At 45.1% G+C, this 20,082-nt stretch overlaps 1 protein-coding gene across 1 annotated transcript in view; it reads left to right on the top strand.

The window, feature by feature from the left end:
- The first annotated feature begins 3,149 nt into the window (after positions 1–3,149).
- LOC103162368 overlaps positions 3,150–20,082 on the top strand; it is a 49,907-nt gene continuing 32,974 nt past the window's right edge. Inside the window, exons 1-3 of the mRNA XM_035448113.1 lie at positions 3,150–3,203; positions 4,212–4,508; positions 13,888–13,993. Of these exons, the coding sequence (XP_035304004.1) occupies positions 3,150–3,203; positions 4,212–4,508; positions 13,888–13,938 (402 nt within the window). The 3' untranslated portion in view covers positions 13,939–13,993. The remainder of the gene's footprint in view (positions 3,204–4,211; positions 4,509–13,887; positions 13,994–20,082) is intronic.

Below are 20,082 nucleotides of genomic sequence, written 5' to 3'. Positions count from 1 at the left end.
TGCAAAGCAAGAGACTTTACCCACTGAGCTGTCTCATTGGTCCTTGGCAAATATTTTAGTAATTTATCCCTTAATGAGAAAGCCGTCAGAAAAATGCTTCTGTGTGTGTTTGTGTGTTCTTGAAATTGAAGCCAGGGCCTAGAGCATGCTATGCAGGTGCCTTACCAGGGACTATGCCCCTAAGCCTAAAAAATTGATACAAACATACATACATATTTTATATTAAATTAAAAAATATATTAAATAATTAATTACAAATATTTTTAATTCTTCATGTAACCCAAATGTATTCTTTTTGCTTTTCATAAAGCTCTGAATGATAGAAAAGCTTTATAAGATAAAACAGGAATATCAGGAGAAACCGTAAATCAAAATATAGAAAGATTAGATTAAAAACCTCCCCAAAAGTCAGGCGTTGGTGGTACACGCCTTTAATCCCAGCACTCGGGAGGCAGAGGCAGGCGGATCTCTGTGAGTTCGAGGGCAGCCTGGTCTCCAGAGCGAGTGCCAGGATAGGATCCAAAGCTACACAGAGAAACCATGTCTTGGGAGCAGGCGGGGGGGGGGGGGACAGATATGATAGGATAAAAAGGGTAGATTATTGAATCTACTCTGAAAAAAAAAGGGAGGATATAGATATAAGATAAAAAGGAAGATTATTGAATCTATTTTTAAAAAGCAATTACTAGTTTTAAATATTTTACATTGGATTAGATTTTGTATATTGTATACCAATTCTGTATATTGATACAAATTTGAGATTAATTTGGTTAAAACAGACTGTACATATGTTTCTAATCTTGTTTAAAGTATTGTACCTATACAGCCGATTTAATTAATGCAAATTTCTAGTTCTTGAAAGTTATTATTACCAACTATATGGGGATAATAAGGGAATGTAGGTTAGTTTTTAGTCACCTATTACAATCAAACTTGTAGTCATATTAGGTATGTTATCAAAGTCAAACAGAGATATATTTTAGGTAGATAGGTCATCTTCAAACACTTCAGAGATCTACAGAATATAGCATTTAAGATGTTTTAATGACATAGTTTTTTTTTTATGACAATGAGACTTGTCTACTCCTAGCAGCACCAATCTACTTCAGAGAAGATGATGGGCATCGAAGAAACTCCACATGGAGTTTACTTTCTTTGTGGCAAAAGTTAGCCACTGGGCAAGAAAATGCCCTTGCCTCAACTGCTGACAGTATGCTGTCCAAAGTGGACAAACTGGACACAAAAGAGAGTGACTGCAAAACCTTGCCAAGACAAGGAAGGGCAAAAATGCTTCACAAGAAAAATCTGTTACATATGCTAGGGCTGTAGGCTGAAGAGGGATGCCCTAACATTGCAGAAGAACCTTGGCTGACTGTCCAGGCAGCTAGCTGCTTTTGTCATTTCTCACATTTTGGGAAAGTTGCTTGCCTGCACTTCCTGTTTACTCAGTATTATTTCCTTCCTGGGTCTCTGAGGGAGTTGAAGACTAGATAGTTATAGTTGTAGTTTTCCTTGTTTACCAGACTCACAAAGGAAACTCACTAAAGAAATGTAAAGTATATAAAGTTGAGGAACATAAAAAGTTAATTTGATAATGCAAATTAGAATAGAAAATAAATTAGGTACAAGACTTTGGACTCACCAAGATAGAATAGATAATGGAGTATTTTCTCTGAATTTGTCAAAGGAAAAATGGACTAGAAATTGTTGATGAACTTACTACCTATCTATGTTGGATGTACTTATTATATGTAGTTTGTCTTATGTTAGTTATAATATAGCCTTCTTTTTTGTATTAGACAAAAAGGGGAATTGTGGTGATACATTATTTATGATTTAATAAAGATTGCCTGACCTATCAGAAAGCAAAACCAGCCACACTAGTTAGAAGCTGAGCAGTGGTAGCATACACCACTAATCCCAGGACTCAGAAGACAGGCAGATGGATCTCTCTAAGTTCAAAGTCACCCTGGTCTACACAGTGAAGAGTAACAGAGCTCACACCTTTGATCCCAGCACTTGGGAGGTGGAGACAGGAGGATATGGAATAAAAGGAGGAAGAGACAGGAATTAAGAGCTTTTGCCTCTGAGGATTCCTGGAGACAGGGTTGCCATTTCATCTTGGTAGAGGTTTATCTACTGTCTTGGCTACTTTGTTTCTCTGACCTTCAGCTTGAAGCTTGAACCCAATATCTGACTATGAGTTTTTATTATTCATGTTACATATTTATTATTCATATTACATAAAGAAGAACAAAAAGAAGCCTAAGCCAGGAAAGACTAAGGTCTGGATGCAGATCTGATGCTGAGAAAGGGGAGTGGGAAGGAAGCTGAGGTAGGAAGAGCCTCAGGCAGCAGGGCAGAAGCACAGGATACACTAACAGGAAGCCTGAGAATTCAGATCTGATGGGGAGGCAAGTTCCACCTGCTAGTTTTCTTCATTGATGGTTGTATTTCCTGCCTAAAACCTAGAAGGGGGTGTGACTGTCATCCTCATCCCACAGGGGAAGAATCTAAGGCTAGTTAAATACTGTGCCCCAAATCAATCAGAGACAAGATTAGGGCCTGCCCAATAGGTATTGATAGACAACACTTGGACCATGGATTCTAAAGCTTATGCCTGTGTTTCCAGTTTTTTAATCACATGAAAGGTCCTCAATTTCCCCTTGTTATTGATAAGGCCAGGACCTAAAACAAGGCAGTGAGGTGGGCATCACTTAGACCAAGGAGTCCAAACCTTAGACTTGGCATTTTCCAGTTTTTCTGATCACATGCAGGATTTCCCTTTTCACCCAAATGCTCTTTGTACACGTGTGCAAATGTGAGTCTTGATGGTCAACGCCAGTATCTTCCTCAGTTGATTCACCACCTAATTTTGTGTGTGTGTGTGTGTGTGTGTGTGTGTGTGTGTGTGTGTGTGTTATATACATGTGTGTGGCTGTGCTGTGCACATGTGAGTGTATGCTCTCACATACACATGCACAAGTGTAGGACACGTGAAGGGCAGAATTTTATTTGGGGCTGAAGGGCGGGACCTGGTGGGACAGAAACCTCCATCTTTAGCCACAGGTTAAAGTTGAGGATTATTTCCTTTTTATTTTTTTTTAACATTTTTATTTTGTGTGTTGGACCAAGCAAGCTTGTGCCACATGTACAGATGGTCAGAAGTCAACTTGCAACAGCTGGTTCTCTTCTTCCACCATGTGAGCCTAGGGATTACACTCAGATCCTAAGGCTTGGCAGCAGTACCTTGCCCTGTTGAATCATCTTGCCAGCTCAGCTACTTTTTAGAGACAGGTTCCTCTCACTGAACCTAGACTCCACAGACCCAAGTAACTTGGCTGGCCAGCATACCCCAGAAATTCTCCTGTCTTCCCTGATGCTGGGAATACATATTGCTTGTCCAGTTTTTTGTTTGTTTGTTTGTTTTTTGGTTTTTTTGTGGGGCATTGGAGACTGAGTTCTGGTTCTCATGCTTGCAGGTCAAGCAAACTCTTCACTGACTAAATCATCTCCCCATCCCCTCACTGATTTGGTTGATGTCTGTGTGGCAGATGAAGAGTCTAGTTACTGGCCGTTACCTAGGGCAACAAGAAACTTCCTTTAAAACCCTTAGAATTAGGTGGTGATGCATGCCTTTAATCCCAACACTCAGGAGGCAGAGGCAGGTGGGTTCCTGTGAGTTCCAGGCCAGCCTAGTGTACAAAACTAGTTCCAGGCCTGCTAAGGCTACACAGAGAAACCCTGTCTCAAAAGACCAGAGACCAAACACACACACACACTCACACTCACACACTCACACACACACACACACACACACACACACACACACACACACACACACACCTAGAACATTACACAGTTAACTCTTTACAGCTGTTCTCAACTTGTGGGTTACAACCCCTTTGGCAAAATTCTATCTCCAAAAAATATTTACCTTATAACTCATAACAGTAGCAGAATTACAGTTATGAAGTAGCAAGAAAAATAATTTTGTGATTGGGGTCCCCACAACATGAGGAACTGTATTAAAGAGTCCCAGTATTAGAAAGGTTGAGAACTACTTGGTACCAGAAGGTGAGGTCTCCCCCAGCAAGGTGGGTGGGCTCACTCGGTTCCAGTCACCCAGGCTAGCACTGGCTGCCCCAGGGCACAGGCACTGAGTGGCGCTCAGCGGGGACCGGGATCGTGACCCTGGCTGGCGTGGGTAGGTGTTCCAGCACTTGGCACCAGCGCGCCTAAGAGGTCGCGGCTCCACCGCCGGCCACGCGCGCTGTGAACACGAGCTCTGGCGCGCGCACTGCCCGGCAGTCCGCAGCGCCCGCCCGGAGGGCGAGGGCGCGTTCGCTCTGGGCGCGCTCGGGCCAGGCCCGCCTACCCTGGTTTTGCTTTTCGCTTTCGCTTTGCAGCTTCTCTACAGAGAAACAAAGGGGCCGCGACGACTGGAGATGCGGCCGCGGTCAGGGGAGCCGAGCGGCCTGAACCCCGGGCCCGGGCCGGCAGGCAAGGTAAGCGCAGCCCCGGCCGCTCGCGGGCTCCTCCTTGCGGAACAGGCGACAAGCTCGGGTCCACGCGGGTCACAGGGATGCCTGGTGCGGGGAGAGGAGGGCCCAAAGCATGGCACGGCTGGGGTCCGAGTGCCTCAGAACTACCAGGTCAGGCTGGAGGATCCATAAGTTTCAGACAAGCCCGCCTGGGATAGAGCAGTCCGGGGGTTTTGACCATCACCACGTTCTCTGTGTCTGTGTCTCTGCCTTTGTCTCTGTCTCTCCCTCCCCCCTCCTGTCCCTCTCTGTGTGCCTCTCCCTCTCTGTCTCCCTCCCCCCTTCCCATTTCTATAAACCGTCCACCCTTACCTGTCAGCCTCAGCCACTTCTTAGTTGCCAAGGTTTGTGCACCTGTCCTGCCTTCTGAGTGTTACCAAGCCCAGAAAACTCAGCCCACCTTTCTTGATCATAGGCATTAGGAAAAAGCCAGAACCAAGGCCTCTTCCAGTGTCCTTCTCCTATGTGAAGTCTGAGGTTTGTTCTCAAGGGGCCACAAGCCCACGCCAGCAAAGATGGCCAGGGATGGGTACACTCGGAAATGGAGAGATCCCTCCCCGCATCACAAATCAATCTGCCTCCCAGCAGAAGGATGGAAAAAGGGGCTGCCTTGCTTGCTTTTGTGAGGTCTACACACTTAGGTGTGAGAACTGGACTCCACCCCAAGCTCTGGAGACAGCCCCTGCCCTCAGGGCATCCACCACCCCTGCAAGAGAAAGTGCACAGATGTGCTTTGGCAGAGAACACCTTCAACCCCAGCACTCTGGAGGCAGAGGCATGGCTGAGTTCCAGACCAGTCTGGTCTACGCAGCAAGTTCCATGTCTCAGCCAGGGCTACACAGTGAGACTCTGTTGTTCAGTAGAGGTGAAATAGATGGGCACAAGTGCCAAGAGCTAAAAGTAAAGTGACCAAGTCTTCAGATACTTGCTTACATTTGAGTGACAGCACTTTCCCTGGAGCAAGAACCTCCTTGTAGCTTTTGTCTCCATAGGAGTTAATTCCATCTGATGGCAGATCTTATCCAAGGTCCACCACTGAAACAAAACTTAGTCTGATCTTTAAGAAAGGGTCTGGATTTCAGAAAGGCATCCAGATGTCCTAATCTTATAAAACATGGCTCTCCCCTGGGCTTCTCCCTAGGATGGTATGAATGGACCTTGCTTTTAGCATATTCTGTTTCATAAGCCATAATAATTAGGTTTCCATCGCCTGTTTTGTGGCTTGTTTCCACAAGCTATGCCTTTTCTTCAGGACTCCTTTCTCTCCCTCTGAGCTGAACTGAAGCAACAACCATGGAAAATAAATAAAATCCCCAATATTGCCTTCTAATTAGAACAAAATGCATCAAATATGGTGACTACACCATCTGGACTTGGGCAGCTGAAAGAGTGGGAGGTGGAGGGAGGCACAGAGACTTGTCCTAATTCTGTCTGTAAACACTTTCAGTTTTGCTTTTGATTATGGATGGATCTTTATCAAATGTTTATTCTGTATTTGGGGCAAAGTGATCATGTGATCACCTCTTCCTGCCAGTTTATAATAACAGGCAGTGTTTCCTATTTTCTACATGCAGACACAGCCCATTTAGGTCTATTTATCTGTTCATTGGAAGTTGGTAGAATAGTCTTGTAAATCTTCTGGGCCCAGAAGTATGGGAAAGAGATTTTAAAATCATATAAAGTAATGTCTGTGTTAAAGGGGGGATTTATTAGAGTGGCTTACAGCTTGTGGTCCATGTAGTCAACAATAGCTATTCAGTCCATGAGGCTGGATGTCTCTGATGTCCCAATCTAGCACTGACTTCCAGAGGATTCCTAGAGGGCTTCCAGTCTTCAGTTAATGTTGGAATCCTGAAAAAGTAGGTTCAGTGATTCAGGAACAAAACCAATGAACTATCCCAGGACAGTGAGGGCAAGCAGGCAAATGGCAAAAGCTTCCTTCTTCCATGTCCTTTTATATGGGCTGCCACCTAAAGGTGTGGCCTCAGATACCACAAGAAAATCCTCACAGGCATGCCCAGCTGATTCCAGATGTAGTCAAGCTGACAACCAAGACTGGCCATTAAGCAGTGCGCTTTTAATTGATGAGCCAACACTCATCTATTTGACAATTTTATAACTTTTAAAACATCAGCCGTATTTTTCATTTCCTCCTTTTCTGCATAGACTGTTTTTAAATTAATTCTATATGTGTAGTGGGGTGGGGTGGGGTGCTTGTACATGCCTCACACACATGAAGGTCAGAGAACAAGGTAGCAGTTGAGTCTCTCCTTCCTGAGTGTGGGTCCCTGGGTTTGAACTCATGTCGTGGCAAGCACCCTTCTCTCTGCCCTGCTAAGCCTCTTTTTTATTGTTTTTTTGTTTGTTTTGAGGTGGTTTTTGGATGCGTTTGGTTGGTTGATTTCGTTTCCTCCCTCCCTCCCTCTCTCCCTCCCTCCCTTTCTTCCTTCCTTCCATGAATGCTCTATCTGCGTGTACACCTTCATGCTAGAAGAGGGCATCAGATCTCATTATAGATGGTTGTGAGCCACCATGTGGTTGCTGGGAATTGAACTCAAGACCTCTGGAAGAGCAGTCGGTGCTCTTAACCTCTGAACCATCTCTCCAGACTTTGTTTTGGAGTTTTCTGAAACAGATCTCACTATATAGCTCTGGTTGTCCTAGAACTCACTATGTAGACCAGGCTGGCCACAAACTCATAGAAATCTTGCCTCCCAAGTGCTGGGATTAAAGATGTGTGTCACCATACCTGGCTTCTAAGCCTCTTTGGGAAAAAAAAAAATCTTCTGTTGGTTATTCTCCATCAGTTTTCCTATAGCTTTGTCCTCTATATCTTCTATCATGCTGATTCAGCTTTTATACTTAGTGTTCATTTCTCTGTATTTTGTTGGTTACGTGCGTTTTGTAATACCCTCAAACAGCACACATGTTCATGAGATAGGAGAGTTCACTCTTGCTTCCTGTGAACTACTCTCTGTAGGCAAACAGTCTCTCTCTCTCTCTCTCTCTCTCTCTCTCTCTCTCTCTCTCTCTCTTTCTCTCACTCTCTTTGAGACAGGGTTTCTCTGTGACTTTGGAGGCTGTCGTGGAACTAGCTCTTGTAGACCAGGCTGGTCTCGAACTCACAGAGATCCTCCTGCCTCTGCTTCCCGAGTGCTGGGATTAAAGGCATGCGGCCACCACCGCCCAACCCTGACTGTTCCTATCTCTTACAAACACTTTTCTATAACTTCCCAAATTATGTAAGTTATGGGCCTCTGTATTGCATACACATACACGCATCTCTATTTAAATGGACGCCCCTAGCTAATCCAGTTTCTAACCATGGAAATTATGTTGAAAGCCCTGGTCTTTGAGTGGGGGGATTTAGTTCATCTGTATTTACATTGTTCAGTGTAGATGCAGTCTTAGTAGTATCATTTTGTTTGCCACATATTTATCGTGAGTTATTCCCCTCCCACTCACTGTTTTGTTTTTGAGACAGGGTCTCATGTAACCTAGACTAGCCTCAAACTCTATGTAGCCAAGGATGACCTTGAATTCCTGATGCTTTGCCTCTAACTCTTCAGAGCTAGGATTCCAAAATATACCTGTCTTCCTTTTTTTTTTTCCTCTTAGAAAGGATTTACTTTTACTTATCTGTATATTTGTATGTCTGTGTATGCTTATGTAGCCATGAGTGCCTTTGGAGGCTGAAGAGACTATTGGGTGCCCGGGAGCTGGAGCTACAGGTGACTGTGGTGAACCAGCTGCTGTAGGTGCTGGCATCAGAACTCCGGTCTCATGTCAGAGCGACAGGTGCTCTTCACGCCAAGCCCTGAATGCTTTTGCTTTTCTTTAATGAAACGGGGCCTTACTCAGGCTGTCCTCTCAACCCTTCTGCCTTAGCCTGTGGTTGCCAGTAGCTAGGACTACAGGCCTGTACCACCATGCCTGGCTTTCCTGCCCTTCTTTTGAATAGAGATTGGAAAGTTCCTAGTTTTACCAGGGCCATCATTCATTTCTTTAAAATATATATACTTATTTCATTTTTGATGGGTATGTGTGTATGCCTGAGTGTATATATGCCACATGCATGCAGGAAACATGTAGAGATCAGAGGAGGACATCAGAGCCCCTAGAACTGGAGTTATAGGTGACTGTGAGCTGCCATGAGGGTGCTGGGATTCAAACCCAAGTCTTCTGCAAGAAAGAGCAGCAGAAGTCTTAACTGTTGTCCCTGCCATTCAGTCTTTAACCTATTTTCCTATCAATGGCAAAAATTAATAAGAATCTATTACTTCCTTTTAAACATGAAACCTTTTAACATGTTTTTTAATTTTTATTACATTTATTTATTTGTGTGTGTGTGTGCGTGTGCATATATGTGGAGATCAGAGGATAACAAGTGGAAGCCAGTTTCTCTCTTTCCATATGGGTTCCAGGAATTGAAATCAAGTCATCAGGCTTGGTAACAGATGCTTTTACCCAACTAGTTGTCTCACTGGTTCCCTGGTACCTTCTGAACATGTCGTTACTATTTTCTCCCAACTTCCCCCAGCATTCCTACAGACGCTGTCTGCGTAGAAGAATCATGTACAAGTTTCCTATGTTATTAGATTCTTCTTGCTTTGTTTCAAAGTCCGCATTTGTTTTTCTGCTTTGGAGATCTTAACAATTGAATTTTTCTGCTTTGGAGATCTTAACCATTGAACTCATCTGTACCCTTTTCATGCAATCGTGGGCAATCGTGGGATGGGAAGGTTCAAACTGTTTCTTTAAGAGTTTTCCTTGGCTCTCTGAAAGTGCATAATGAAGTGTATCCACAGAGTAATGCTTTCCAGGGGCCAAAGTATACTTTGGAGTCCCTGCTATGCTGATCCTTAGCTGACCTTTCCTGGCACAGAGACGTTCTGGAATATTTGCAAATGCTGAAGTCACTTCCTCATGTTTTGCAGAGTTTACTTTAGCTCAGTTAAACCAAACCCACTGTGAGTTTATGTAAACTTCCTAGTATCTGAAGGTTCCTCTAATAACCCTGCCCTAAATCCAAGACTGCCTAGAGAAACATGAAACTTGAATTGAGCTGCTAAGGACTAGTGATATAGTTCAGTTGGTAGAGTGTTTAACCAGTATGCACTGGGGCCTGGTGTTCATTCCCAACACTGCACCAAACCCAGGGGTTATGGGAGGGGTGCTGGAGAGATGGCTCAGCTACTAAGAGTACCTACTGTGCAATTATGGCAGTGGAGCTTAGATCCCAGCACCCACACATGCCAGGTGTCCCGTGTCTACTTGTAAACTTAGCTTTGAGGGGAGTGGAAACAGAAGGACCACTGGAGCTTTGCTGCCTTCTAGCCTGAGGGGGGAAAAATGCCAGCCCCAGGTTCAGATAGAGACCCTGCCTCAAAGGAATAGACAGAAAATGATAAAGGGGGGGAAGCTTGATACCCTGTCCCTGGCCTTTGCGTGCACCCAGTAATGTGTGCATACATACAGGTGGATAGACAAATTTAATTTAAAAAAAAAAAAAGGTGTGGTGGCAAGCCCCTATAATCCCCAAGCTTAAGAAGTAGAAGCAGGAAGATCAGAATTTAGAGGTTGTCCTTGGCTACATAATGAGTTTGAGCCCAACCTTGTTTCAGAAACAAATGGGCTGGAGAGATGGCTCATTGATAAGAGCACTGGCTGCTCTTCAGTTCCAGCAGCTATCAATGCCCTCTTTTGGCCTCTATGGACACTGTATACTTGTGATATATACACACATGTAGGCAAAACATACACACATGTAGGCAAAATACCCATACCCATAAAATTAAAAACAAACAAGACAAACCTGGGGCTGATGATTGAGTGGTTAAGAGCACTGGCTGCTCTTCAGAGGTCCCAGGTTCAATTCCCAGCACCCACAGGTCGCTCGTAACTCTGTAACTCCAGTTCCAGAGGTTCCAGAGATTTTTTTCTGGCCTGCACCTGCATCAGTCATACACATACATGCAAACAAAATGCATTAACACACACACGCACTGCAAAGTTAATGCCCCCCCCCCCCAGCCTGCCAGATATTTTGCCATCTGCAGGCACACCTAGGTCTTTTTATGCTTTTAGAATTCAGTTAGTTAAGCTCCTGTGACTTCTGCATGCAGCAGGAGCATGAAGGTAGAGTCAGGGACAGACTGCAAGAAACCAGTCTACCTTCCTCATCCTCTCCCAGTCTGCTCAGGATACTAGATCTGACTTTTCACAGAAGTTAAGACTGCTCTATAGCCGGGCGTTGGCCTTTAATCCCAGCACTTGGGAGGCAGAGGCAGGCAGATCTCTGTGAGTTTGAGACCAGCCTGGTCTGCAAGAGCTAGTTCCACGACAGCCTTCAAAGCCACAGAGAAACCCTGTCTCGAAAAACCAATGAGAGAGAGAGAGAGAGAGAGAGAGAGAGAGAGAGAGACTGCTCTATAGCACATAGCCTCATAACATCCTATTGTAATTATCCAAGGACCCAAGTTTGATCCCTTGTGGTAGAAAGAGAGAAATGCCTCCCACAGTTGTCCTCTGTCCTCTACTCACTCTCCCGAGCACACACATAACACAGATTTACACAACTAAGTGGCTTAAACCAAGACACTTATTTTTGAATGGTTCTGGAAGTCAGAAGCAGTATAGTAGAAGGTCTGGCCGTAGCACATTCCTTCAGGAAACTCTGGAGAGGAAATGTGATTATTTATGCTCACCTGGATGCTCTCCCTCTCAAGACCCCCCACTAGTCACATCTGCAGCACCCCCTTGCCCATATTGAGGAACATATACGCACAGCCTCAGGGAGTCAGACATCACATCTTTGGAGGGACTGCCTTTCAGCTCACCACCTAGTGTAATCTTTTGAAAACACACATCTGTGTACATTGCTCCTCTGCCCAGGACCCTGAGAGGTGCTGTGGTTCACAGAGAACAAGGCTGCCATGGCTCCCGTGGCAGCAAGTGCCCTGAAAGCCTGGCCACGCCTCTTCTTAGCTTCACCCTGCCTCCACACTTCTTCCTGTCTGTGACCCAGCTTGTACACATAGCATGCTTCCTAAGGGCTGCTTCCTACTGCAGGGGTCACCCACCCCACCCCCATCCCCAGATGCTCTCACTCCACAACTTTGCATTTATTTAGATGATAATTGGGTTAATAGTAAATATTCTTGTGTTAATACTCTAAGGCAGGGACCACAATTACTTGATTAATTGTTTCCTATGTAACTAAAGATTCCATAAGGGCTAGGACCATGTCTAATTCTTGCCCACAATTGTATCCCTAGCAAGGTGCCTGGCATGCAGTTGTGAACAAGAAATGACATGGTCAGTGAGCTGTTGGAGACAAAGGAATACAAGAGTAAACATTTGTTTGTTGTTGTCCTTATTGTCTACCTCCTGTACTTTGCTTCTGTCTGTTAGGCCCCCGGAAAACTCAGGTATCCGGGGTCCCAGGCCATGACCTCGGTCACCCCAATCACCAGGCGGATTCGAGAGCTTGCTGCAAACTGCATGAGGCTTTATTGTAATTTAACGAGCTAACCCCATGTTAGCTCTGGTCTTTTGTCCACCCACCATGGCGGTTGGCTACAAAAGACAGCTCCTAGGGGCTCCCAAGAGATCTTGTAGGGCAATCTTGTAGGGCAGCGTTAAGGGGAGTGTCTAGGGGTACGCACAGGCTCAGGATTGGTGTGCCCTCCAGGCTTGGAGGACTTGCCCTCTGTTGATTGGCCAACTGGTTGTTATGGCCCATAGGCCGTCCCAGGGTGGTTGCTATGCTCTGATCATCATTGGTCATTGCTGTGCGTTTGTCCGTAAAGTATACCCAGGGTCGTAAAGCATAGCGCCACCAGCTAACTTCTGATTGGTTCCTTGTCATGAGGCAGGCATCTGACCTCTAAGTGACCAAGGCAAGGTTACTGTCATGGCTGCCAAAATGGGGAGCAGGTCCCTTCATGTCCAGCATGTTTGCATTGGTGTGTGTGTGTGTGTGTGTGTGTGTGTGTGTGTGTGTGTGTGTGTGTGTGTACAGGCAAATGCATGCAGACACATGGCATGGTGAATGTGTGAAGGTCAGAGGACAAGCTCAATCATTGGTCCTCACCTCCCACCTTGCTGGAAGCAGGGTCTGTGTTGTTTGCCTCTGTGCTGTGTACTCCCAGCTAGGTGGCCTGTGAGCTTGTGGTGAGTCTCCTGTCCCACCTCCCACTTCCTCGTGGGCACAATTGGACTGTGGGTGCACACACTACTGCACCTGAGTTCTAGGGATTCCAACTCAGGTCTTATAGCTTGCTTGTCCCACTGAGCCATTCTGCAGCGTCAGCTCAGCACTTATCATCTTGCCTATGTGACCTCCAGCAGTAGAGTGGGAGCCCCGAGAGGCGGGACTTGTGTGTATGTAGCTCCCTCCCCAAACACCAAGGCAGTGCTGTATCCATGTCGATTTGGGAATGGCCTCCAGGAGGCTCAGCATCTGCAGGTTTTCATTTTTCACCAACGTATTTGAAGTCAGGTGTTGCTGGCTCTTCATGTTAATCACCCAGCCTATTTCTGCCATCAGGCCAATTGGCAAGGACCTGTTTTAAAAAGCGTTCACTGGTTTGAAAAATGAGTAATAGCCAAGCATATAGACTACAGCTCTATGTAAGAGGTAGCTGCTGTTGTTAAGAAATGTTTGGAGGAGCCGGGTGTAGTGGCTCATGTGTTAATCCCAGCTCTTGGGAAGCAGAGGCAGGTGGAACTCTGTGAGTTGGAGGCCAGCCTGGTCTACACAGTGAGTTCTGTGATAGCCAGATCTGAGAGGCCCTATCTAAAAAAAAGGGGGGGGGACCAGCAAGCCTGATCAGTGGGTAAAGGCACTTGCCCTCTAACCTGACAATCTCAGTTCTATCCCCAAGACCCACATAGTAGATGCCGGAATACATACATGCCAATAAATTAACTCTCTGTCTCTCTCTCAAATAAATAAATGTAATATTTTCTTAATGAATATATCTGCTAGATGTGGTGGGATATGCCTCCAGTCCAAGCACTTAGGCTGAGGCAGGGAGATCACATGTTCCAGGCAAGCTTTGACTGTGTATCAAGGTCTCAAAAATAAAGTTTAAACAGCAGCTGGGTGTGGCGGCCCATGCCTTTAATTCCAGGAGGCAGATGCAGGAAGTTGAGGCCAACCTGGTCTACAAAACAAGTTTCAGGCCAACCAGGGCTATACAGGCCAACCTGTCTCAAAAAACAAAAATAAATAAAAAGGGCTGGGAGGGAAGACGGCAAAGGACTTGCTTTGGGAGTGGGTGGCTTCTGTTGGGTGCTCTGGGTCCTCACTTTAAGTGTTTCTCTGTCTGACCTGCAGATGGCAGCATGTCCTGGGCCTCCTTGTGATATCAAGAAGCTGGACAGCTGAGAAAGAAGAAAATGGACTCCCTCCTTCTGAAGACTTGCTTGAAAGCCAGCCACGAGTGAGTGTGAGCTTGAGGATCCTGCATTAGAGTTTAGGCATTGATGTGAACCACATGTGTTCAATGTTGAGATTGTTTGTTGATATTCACAATTTGTTTACAAAAAAACACTAACTGTGAAACCAGTGTGCAGGGGAATAATGGGCAAAGGGGTACTATCAGCACCTTTGCCACTGAGAAAAGAGAAGTGTACCCCAGTAGCTCAGAAAGTGGGCGGTATGTTACAAGTCTGAGATGTCTGGTTCAGGGCTCTTTAATCCCTCCTCCAGCTGCTCTGTAGTGAAAAGTTTCTGTACCCCAATAAGCCTCTCCACTGATGCAGCAATCCAAATCAAACCAAATTAGAAAAAGCCCACATTTAATGGATACAATGCTCCTGGGTGGCCTTCCAGCCCCCTAGAGAGGAGCCAGTAAAACCACGAGTCTATTTTCTGGGGGACAGTTTAAATACCTTGTGGGAGTAGTCTTGAGCATCTCTGGGAGAGGGGTCATCATTTAGCAGGCTTTCTGAGATGCAGCGGGGTTTGGAGAGAGATAGGGGAGGGAGCTTGGGTCGAACTTCCATCATAACATCCCAGACTCTTTGGGTATATGGATGCCAGGGGCTGGGGTGAAGCTTCCACTGTGACTTGTAGTGGTTCAGGGTCCACTGGGGACCTATCCTGGCCATCAGATCCCAAGCTCTGTCAGCAATCAGGCCAGACTTTTCCCTCTAATCACCCCACCCACCTCCCATTAGATGAATAGCTTTGCTTTACTTATGCTAAGACCTTATTTGTGCTTCTCTCATTTGAGGGGCTGGAGAGATGGCTTGGGGGTTGAAAGTGCTTCCTCTTGTTCTATTCCCAGCACCCACTTGACTCACAACCCACACCGGTAACTCCAGCTCCAGAGAATGTGACGCGCACTCCTGCCCTCTCCAGACACCCACACACGTGTGCACACAGACAAGGGCACATGCACATGAACAAAAATAAATCTTTAAAGAAAAATTAGAAGAGGTGAATGGGCATGGTGTATGATTTATTTTGGATCCTGCTTTGTTAGTATTTCTATTGGAAAGTAATTTTAAATGTTGTATTGGTATTCAGAGTGCCTTCTGCTGCTTACCACACCACTCTTCCCTCCTACTAGGGCTCTCCCTGAATGTCACCTGATGGGTTGGTGATGACTATGACATCTGCAGGAGCCTTGGTGGTCCTTGTCCTCACTCACAACATGTGTCAGCTTTGCTCCACACTGTCTTTGGGGTTCATCGTGTGGAATTTCAGACACTCAGCTGGAATGTTAGATCCTAATTTTACCAAACACCATCCATGCTCGAGTGAATTTCTTATGGATGGAAGAAGGGTGGTATTTTATAAATCAAGTTTGCCTTGCTTTTTACCTAAAATTACTAGTTTTAAAAATACTTAAACTTGAGTCTGGGTATACTAGCTCATACCTTTAGTTCCAGCACTGCAGGTGGATCTCTGTGAGTTTGAGGCCAGCCTGGTCTACATAGTGAGTTTCAGGTCAGCCAAGGCTTTATAGTGAGAGCCTGTGTCCAAAACAATTTTTAATTGGTGAATTTTGTTTAAAATCTAGTTCCTTTCTCTCCTCCCTGCCCCCTGTTGTTTTGTTTTTTTGAGACATGGTTTCTCTGTGTAGCCCTGGCTGTCCTAGAACCCACTCTGTAGACCAGGCTGACCTCAAACTCTCAGAGATCCACCTGCCTCTGCCTCCCGAGTGCTGGGATTAAAGGTGTGCACTAGCACCCCATTTAGTTCCTCTCTTTTATCTCTCTTAAATGGTTTTCATTTGTTTGATTGGTGTTTTATTTTGTTTATCCTTGGCAATGGATTTATTCAAGCATAGTAAATAGCCTGTTGAAAGAACTGATACTAAGGGAGATGGATAGTAAGATGATTCAGCAGGTAAAAGGTGCTTGCCGCCAAGCCTAATGACCTGAGTTCGATTCCCAGAACCCACATGGCAGAAAGAGAGACCCAGTTCCCATAAGTTGTCCTCTGACTTCCACCTGTGCATCACAGTGATTGCAAATTCCCACAGACAGGTACACAAAATAAAGTATAATCTTTTAAATAGCTAATATTAGAGCTGGAAATGCAGCTCAGTGGTAGAGCATTTGCCTAGCATGTGCAAGGCCCTGGGTCCCATCCCCTGCACCACAACAATAATTAACAATAATCATATTGAGTGTCTGTTCTACCTCAAGCTCTTGGAAAGCTACAGAGCTCACATCTTATTGACACCTCTGGAGAGATTTGTGATGCCATTCTTTAGTTAGAAATACAGAAGTCAGGGCTAGGGTATCGCTCAAAGGTAGAGAGCACAGCACCTATCTGTCATGCCTAAGACCCTGGGTTCCATCCCAGCACCTCAAAAGAAAAAGAAAATGGTGACAGCAAATACAAAACCCAGAGAACTGTGACTTACAAAGCACATTGGGGTGCCCTAGGAAGGCCCTGTCTTCTTGCCTGTTGTCAGAAACTGAGCTTGGCCTTCAGTGGGTGGAAGATGAACCACATTTGTCCTCATATTGACCTGGAAAACAAAGTGAAATTAATAAGAAAAAGTATAATCATGGGCTGGAGAGATGGCTCAGCAGTTAAGTGCACTGACTATTCTTCCAGAGGTCCTGAGTTCAATTCCCGGCAACCACATGGTGGTTCACAACCACCTTGAATGAGATCTGGTGTCCTTTGCTTGCATGCAGGCAGACGACTGTATACATAATAAATAAATAAATAAAATCTTTAAAAATCTTTTTTAAAAAAAGTATAATCATAAAGAGTGGTGGAGAAGGCCTGTCTTGAGGGAAAAAAAGGAAAGAAAAACAGCAAAACCAAACCAAAGTATAGTCTTCAAACAATACCTAACTCTAAACTTCCTATCCATTTACACAATCCTCTGTCCTATTTCATTTAATTCAAATTATTGGAATACATTGGCCAAATTTGCATGACATGTGATTCCGACGTTACTAGTTAAGGCCTGGAGTTGTAACACAAGTAGCAGGATGCTTGCCTACGGCTTTCGAGTTCCCGTATTCCACCCTCATCATCACAAGTGAACACACGGATAAATAAATTACAATTGGAAGGCAGATGGTGTGACTAGGTGGTAAAACATGTCTGATTAAGACCGTGAGTTCCATCCTACACACACACTACAGACCAACAAAATTCTCTTTTTAACTAGTTAATGCATCATTGCTTCACTGTATTCATTTGAAGGATTTACAGTCCCACAAACTAGAAAAGTTCTTAAAGTATGAAAAGCCTTCCCCTGTCCCCAGGCTTATCCACACATTTGAGGGACACACACCAATGTACACTGAACTCCCAGGGCACGACTGTCACAGCTTCTTTCTAGAAGCTGATGCAGAAGAGAACCAATCTCTTGCCTTAAATACACTGTTTTATCCAGTCAGTGACTTCAGGGGCTGTCATTCATCTTTGAAGGGCTTGTGCATGTGTGGATGGTGTCAGTTAGGTTCATTATGCTCTCTCTGGTCATTGAAAGCTAAGCATCTCCTACAAGTCTTCCCAACACATGCCAGCTAACTGCTCTGTGGCCTCCAGGACATGCTGTGGGCATTTTGCACTGGGAAATAGACACCTCCACCATTAACTCATGATTTGGGGAGTGCTTTTTTTTTTTTTTTTTTCATTTTCCTTAAAAAACAAAAATGGCTGCTGGGTGTTGGTGGCACATGCCTTTAATCCCAGCACTTGGGAGGCAGAGGCAGGTGGATCTCTGTGAGTTCGAGGCCAGCCTGGTCTACAGAGCAAGTTCCAGGACAGGCTTCAAAGCTACACAGAGAAAACCTATCTTGAAAAACCAAAACAAAAAAAACAAAATTGAAAACAAATAAACAAAACACATGCACACAAACAATTGTAATAAAATAAATAAATAAAAACATAAGCAATAGGGGCTGGAGAGATGGCTCAGAGGTTAAGAGCACTGGCTGCTCTTCTAGAGGTCCTGAGTTCAATTCCCAGCAACCACATGGTGGCTCACAATCATCTGTCAAGATCTGGTGCCCTCTTCTGTCCTGCAGGCATACTTGCAGGCAGAACACTGTATACATAACAAATAATATCCTTAAAAAATAAATAAATAAATATTTTTTAAAAGAGGTTTTCTTTAAAAAAAAAAATAAGCAATGAATTAAAGTAGAACAGGCAGTTGTTGTAAGTAGGGGCTCAACCAAGAACTTTTCCAGGTATACTGGACAGGTGAGTAGGAGAAGCTGGGGAGGCATCTTCCCAGGGTCTGCTGAGTGGCCACCGGACACTGTTCCCTCAGCCTGGCTGCTGCCTGCTGCTTGGATAATTGGGATTCTCCCTGCAGCCTCTGCCTCTGTGGGCCAGAGTTCAGCTTCTCCCCTGACCTTAGAAAGCCCTGAGACTGAGCTGCTGCTTTTGAATAAAACACAGGTGTGAGCACTGTGGTGAAGGACACAGCAGCCCAGGACTCGACAGACATAGTCATGAAGCATTTCCGGCTGGGTTGTTTTTCAGTCACCAGTCACCAGTTGTCAGTTGAACTGTGTTTTCCTTCCTGCCGACCTTAAGTGAGACTACTTGTGACTTCTCCATGCTGTGTTTTTAGGGAGCTCCTCCATTGGTCTGGTCTGGGTTGGAAGTAGAATGTTTCCCCCTACACAGACCAAACATACAGAAAAGGGTGTGGCTTAAGTTTGTCTCCATTTTAATTTCTAGGTGTTTCTTTTCTTTTGCTTGGACAAAGAGGGAATATTGGGGTCACTCTTAAATTCTAGCTTGTAACTTCAAGTGAGTCAGTTTGGGTTTTTTTGTTTGTTTTTTGGGGTTTTGTTTGTTTGGTTGGTTGGTTTGGTTTTTCGAGGCAGGGTTTCTCTGTAGCTTAGGAGCCTGTCCTGGAACTCTCTCTGTAGCCCAGGCCAGCCTTGAAATCACAGCGATCCACCTGACTGTGTGTCCCCAGTGCTGGTTTAAAGGTATGCACCGCCACCACCCGGTACAAAAAAAGTATTTGTACTTTTTATAATTTTTTGTTACACATTTATTTGTGGGCAGAGTGGTGGAGGTCAGAGGACAACTTATAAGAGTTCATTCTCTCCTGCCATCTTGTGGGTCCTGGGGATTAAATTCATGGTTGGCAGCAAGCACATTTGCCCTCTGAACTAGCTTACCAGCCAGTATTTTTATTTTATTTTGCAGTGCTGGGAACTAAACCCAGAACCTCAAGCAATCTACAGGTTGGGCAGTAGTGGCACAACCTTTAATCCCAGCACTTGGGAGGCAGAGGCAAATGGGTCTATGAGTTTGAGACCAGCCTGGTCTACAAGAACTAGTTCCAGGACAGCCTCCAAAGCCACAGAGAAACCCTGTCTTGAGAAAAAAAGAAAAGAAAAAAGAAAGTGCTCTGCACCAAGCTGGACCCATACATGATATGTTAGATACCTAAGAGAAAGGACAGTTACCCCCAAGGATCTTGTATTCCTCCTGGGGCTGGAGGTCTGCCATGGTTGGTAGACTGCTTAGCGTGCCTGAGGCCCTGGGTTCCTTCCCTAACTGCGTAAGACTCAGTGTAGTAGTGCTCACTGTGTGTAGCACTGGGGAGGTGGAGGCAGGAGGATCAGGACTTCGAGGTCATCTGAAGGTACATACTGAGTTTGGGCCCACCCTGAGACACATAAGATGCTGTGTCCAAGAAATAATAATTAAAACAACAACAAAATTTGTTCCTGCCTCTTAGTAACACAGAATCCCACCACACACACACACACACACACACACACACACACACACACACACACACACAATAAAAATACCCTAAAAAGCCTAGGCAGAGAAGGCTGCCTGGGGGCTCTAGTAAATTCCAGCTGGAGGAAAGAAGCCGGTATCTGTCTTAGCAGCTCAGGTGTGAGGAGGGAGTGAGTATCTACAGCTATCACACTACATAGGTTGGTTGGGCAGATTTTGGTGGGTTTGTGAGTTTGAATTTGATGCAAGAGAGAGAAAGAGTAATAGACTAGAACAGGGGGACCACTTAGAGGTCAAAGGGGGGAACCTTTTATTTCTGTTTTACACCTG

This window comes from Cricetulus griseus, chromosome 7, assembly GCF_003668045.3.
Source record: "Cricetulus griseus strain 17A/GY chromosome 7, alternate assembly CriGri-PICRH-1.0, whole genome shotgun sequence".
Lineage (NCBI taxonomy): Eukaryota > Metazoa > Chordata > Mammalia > Rodentia > Cricetidae > Cricetulus > Cricetulus griseus.
Note: the sequence above shows the minus strand (reverse complement) of the source record. Positions and strands in the feature narration are given on the sequence as shown.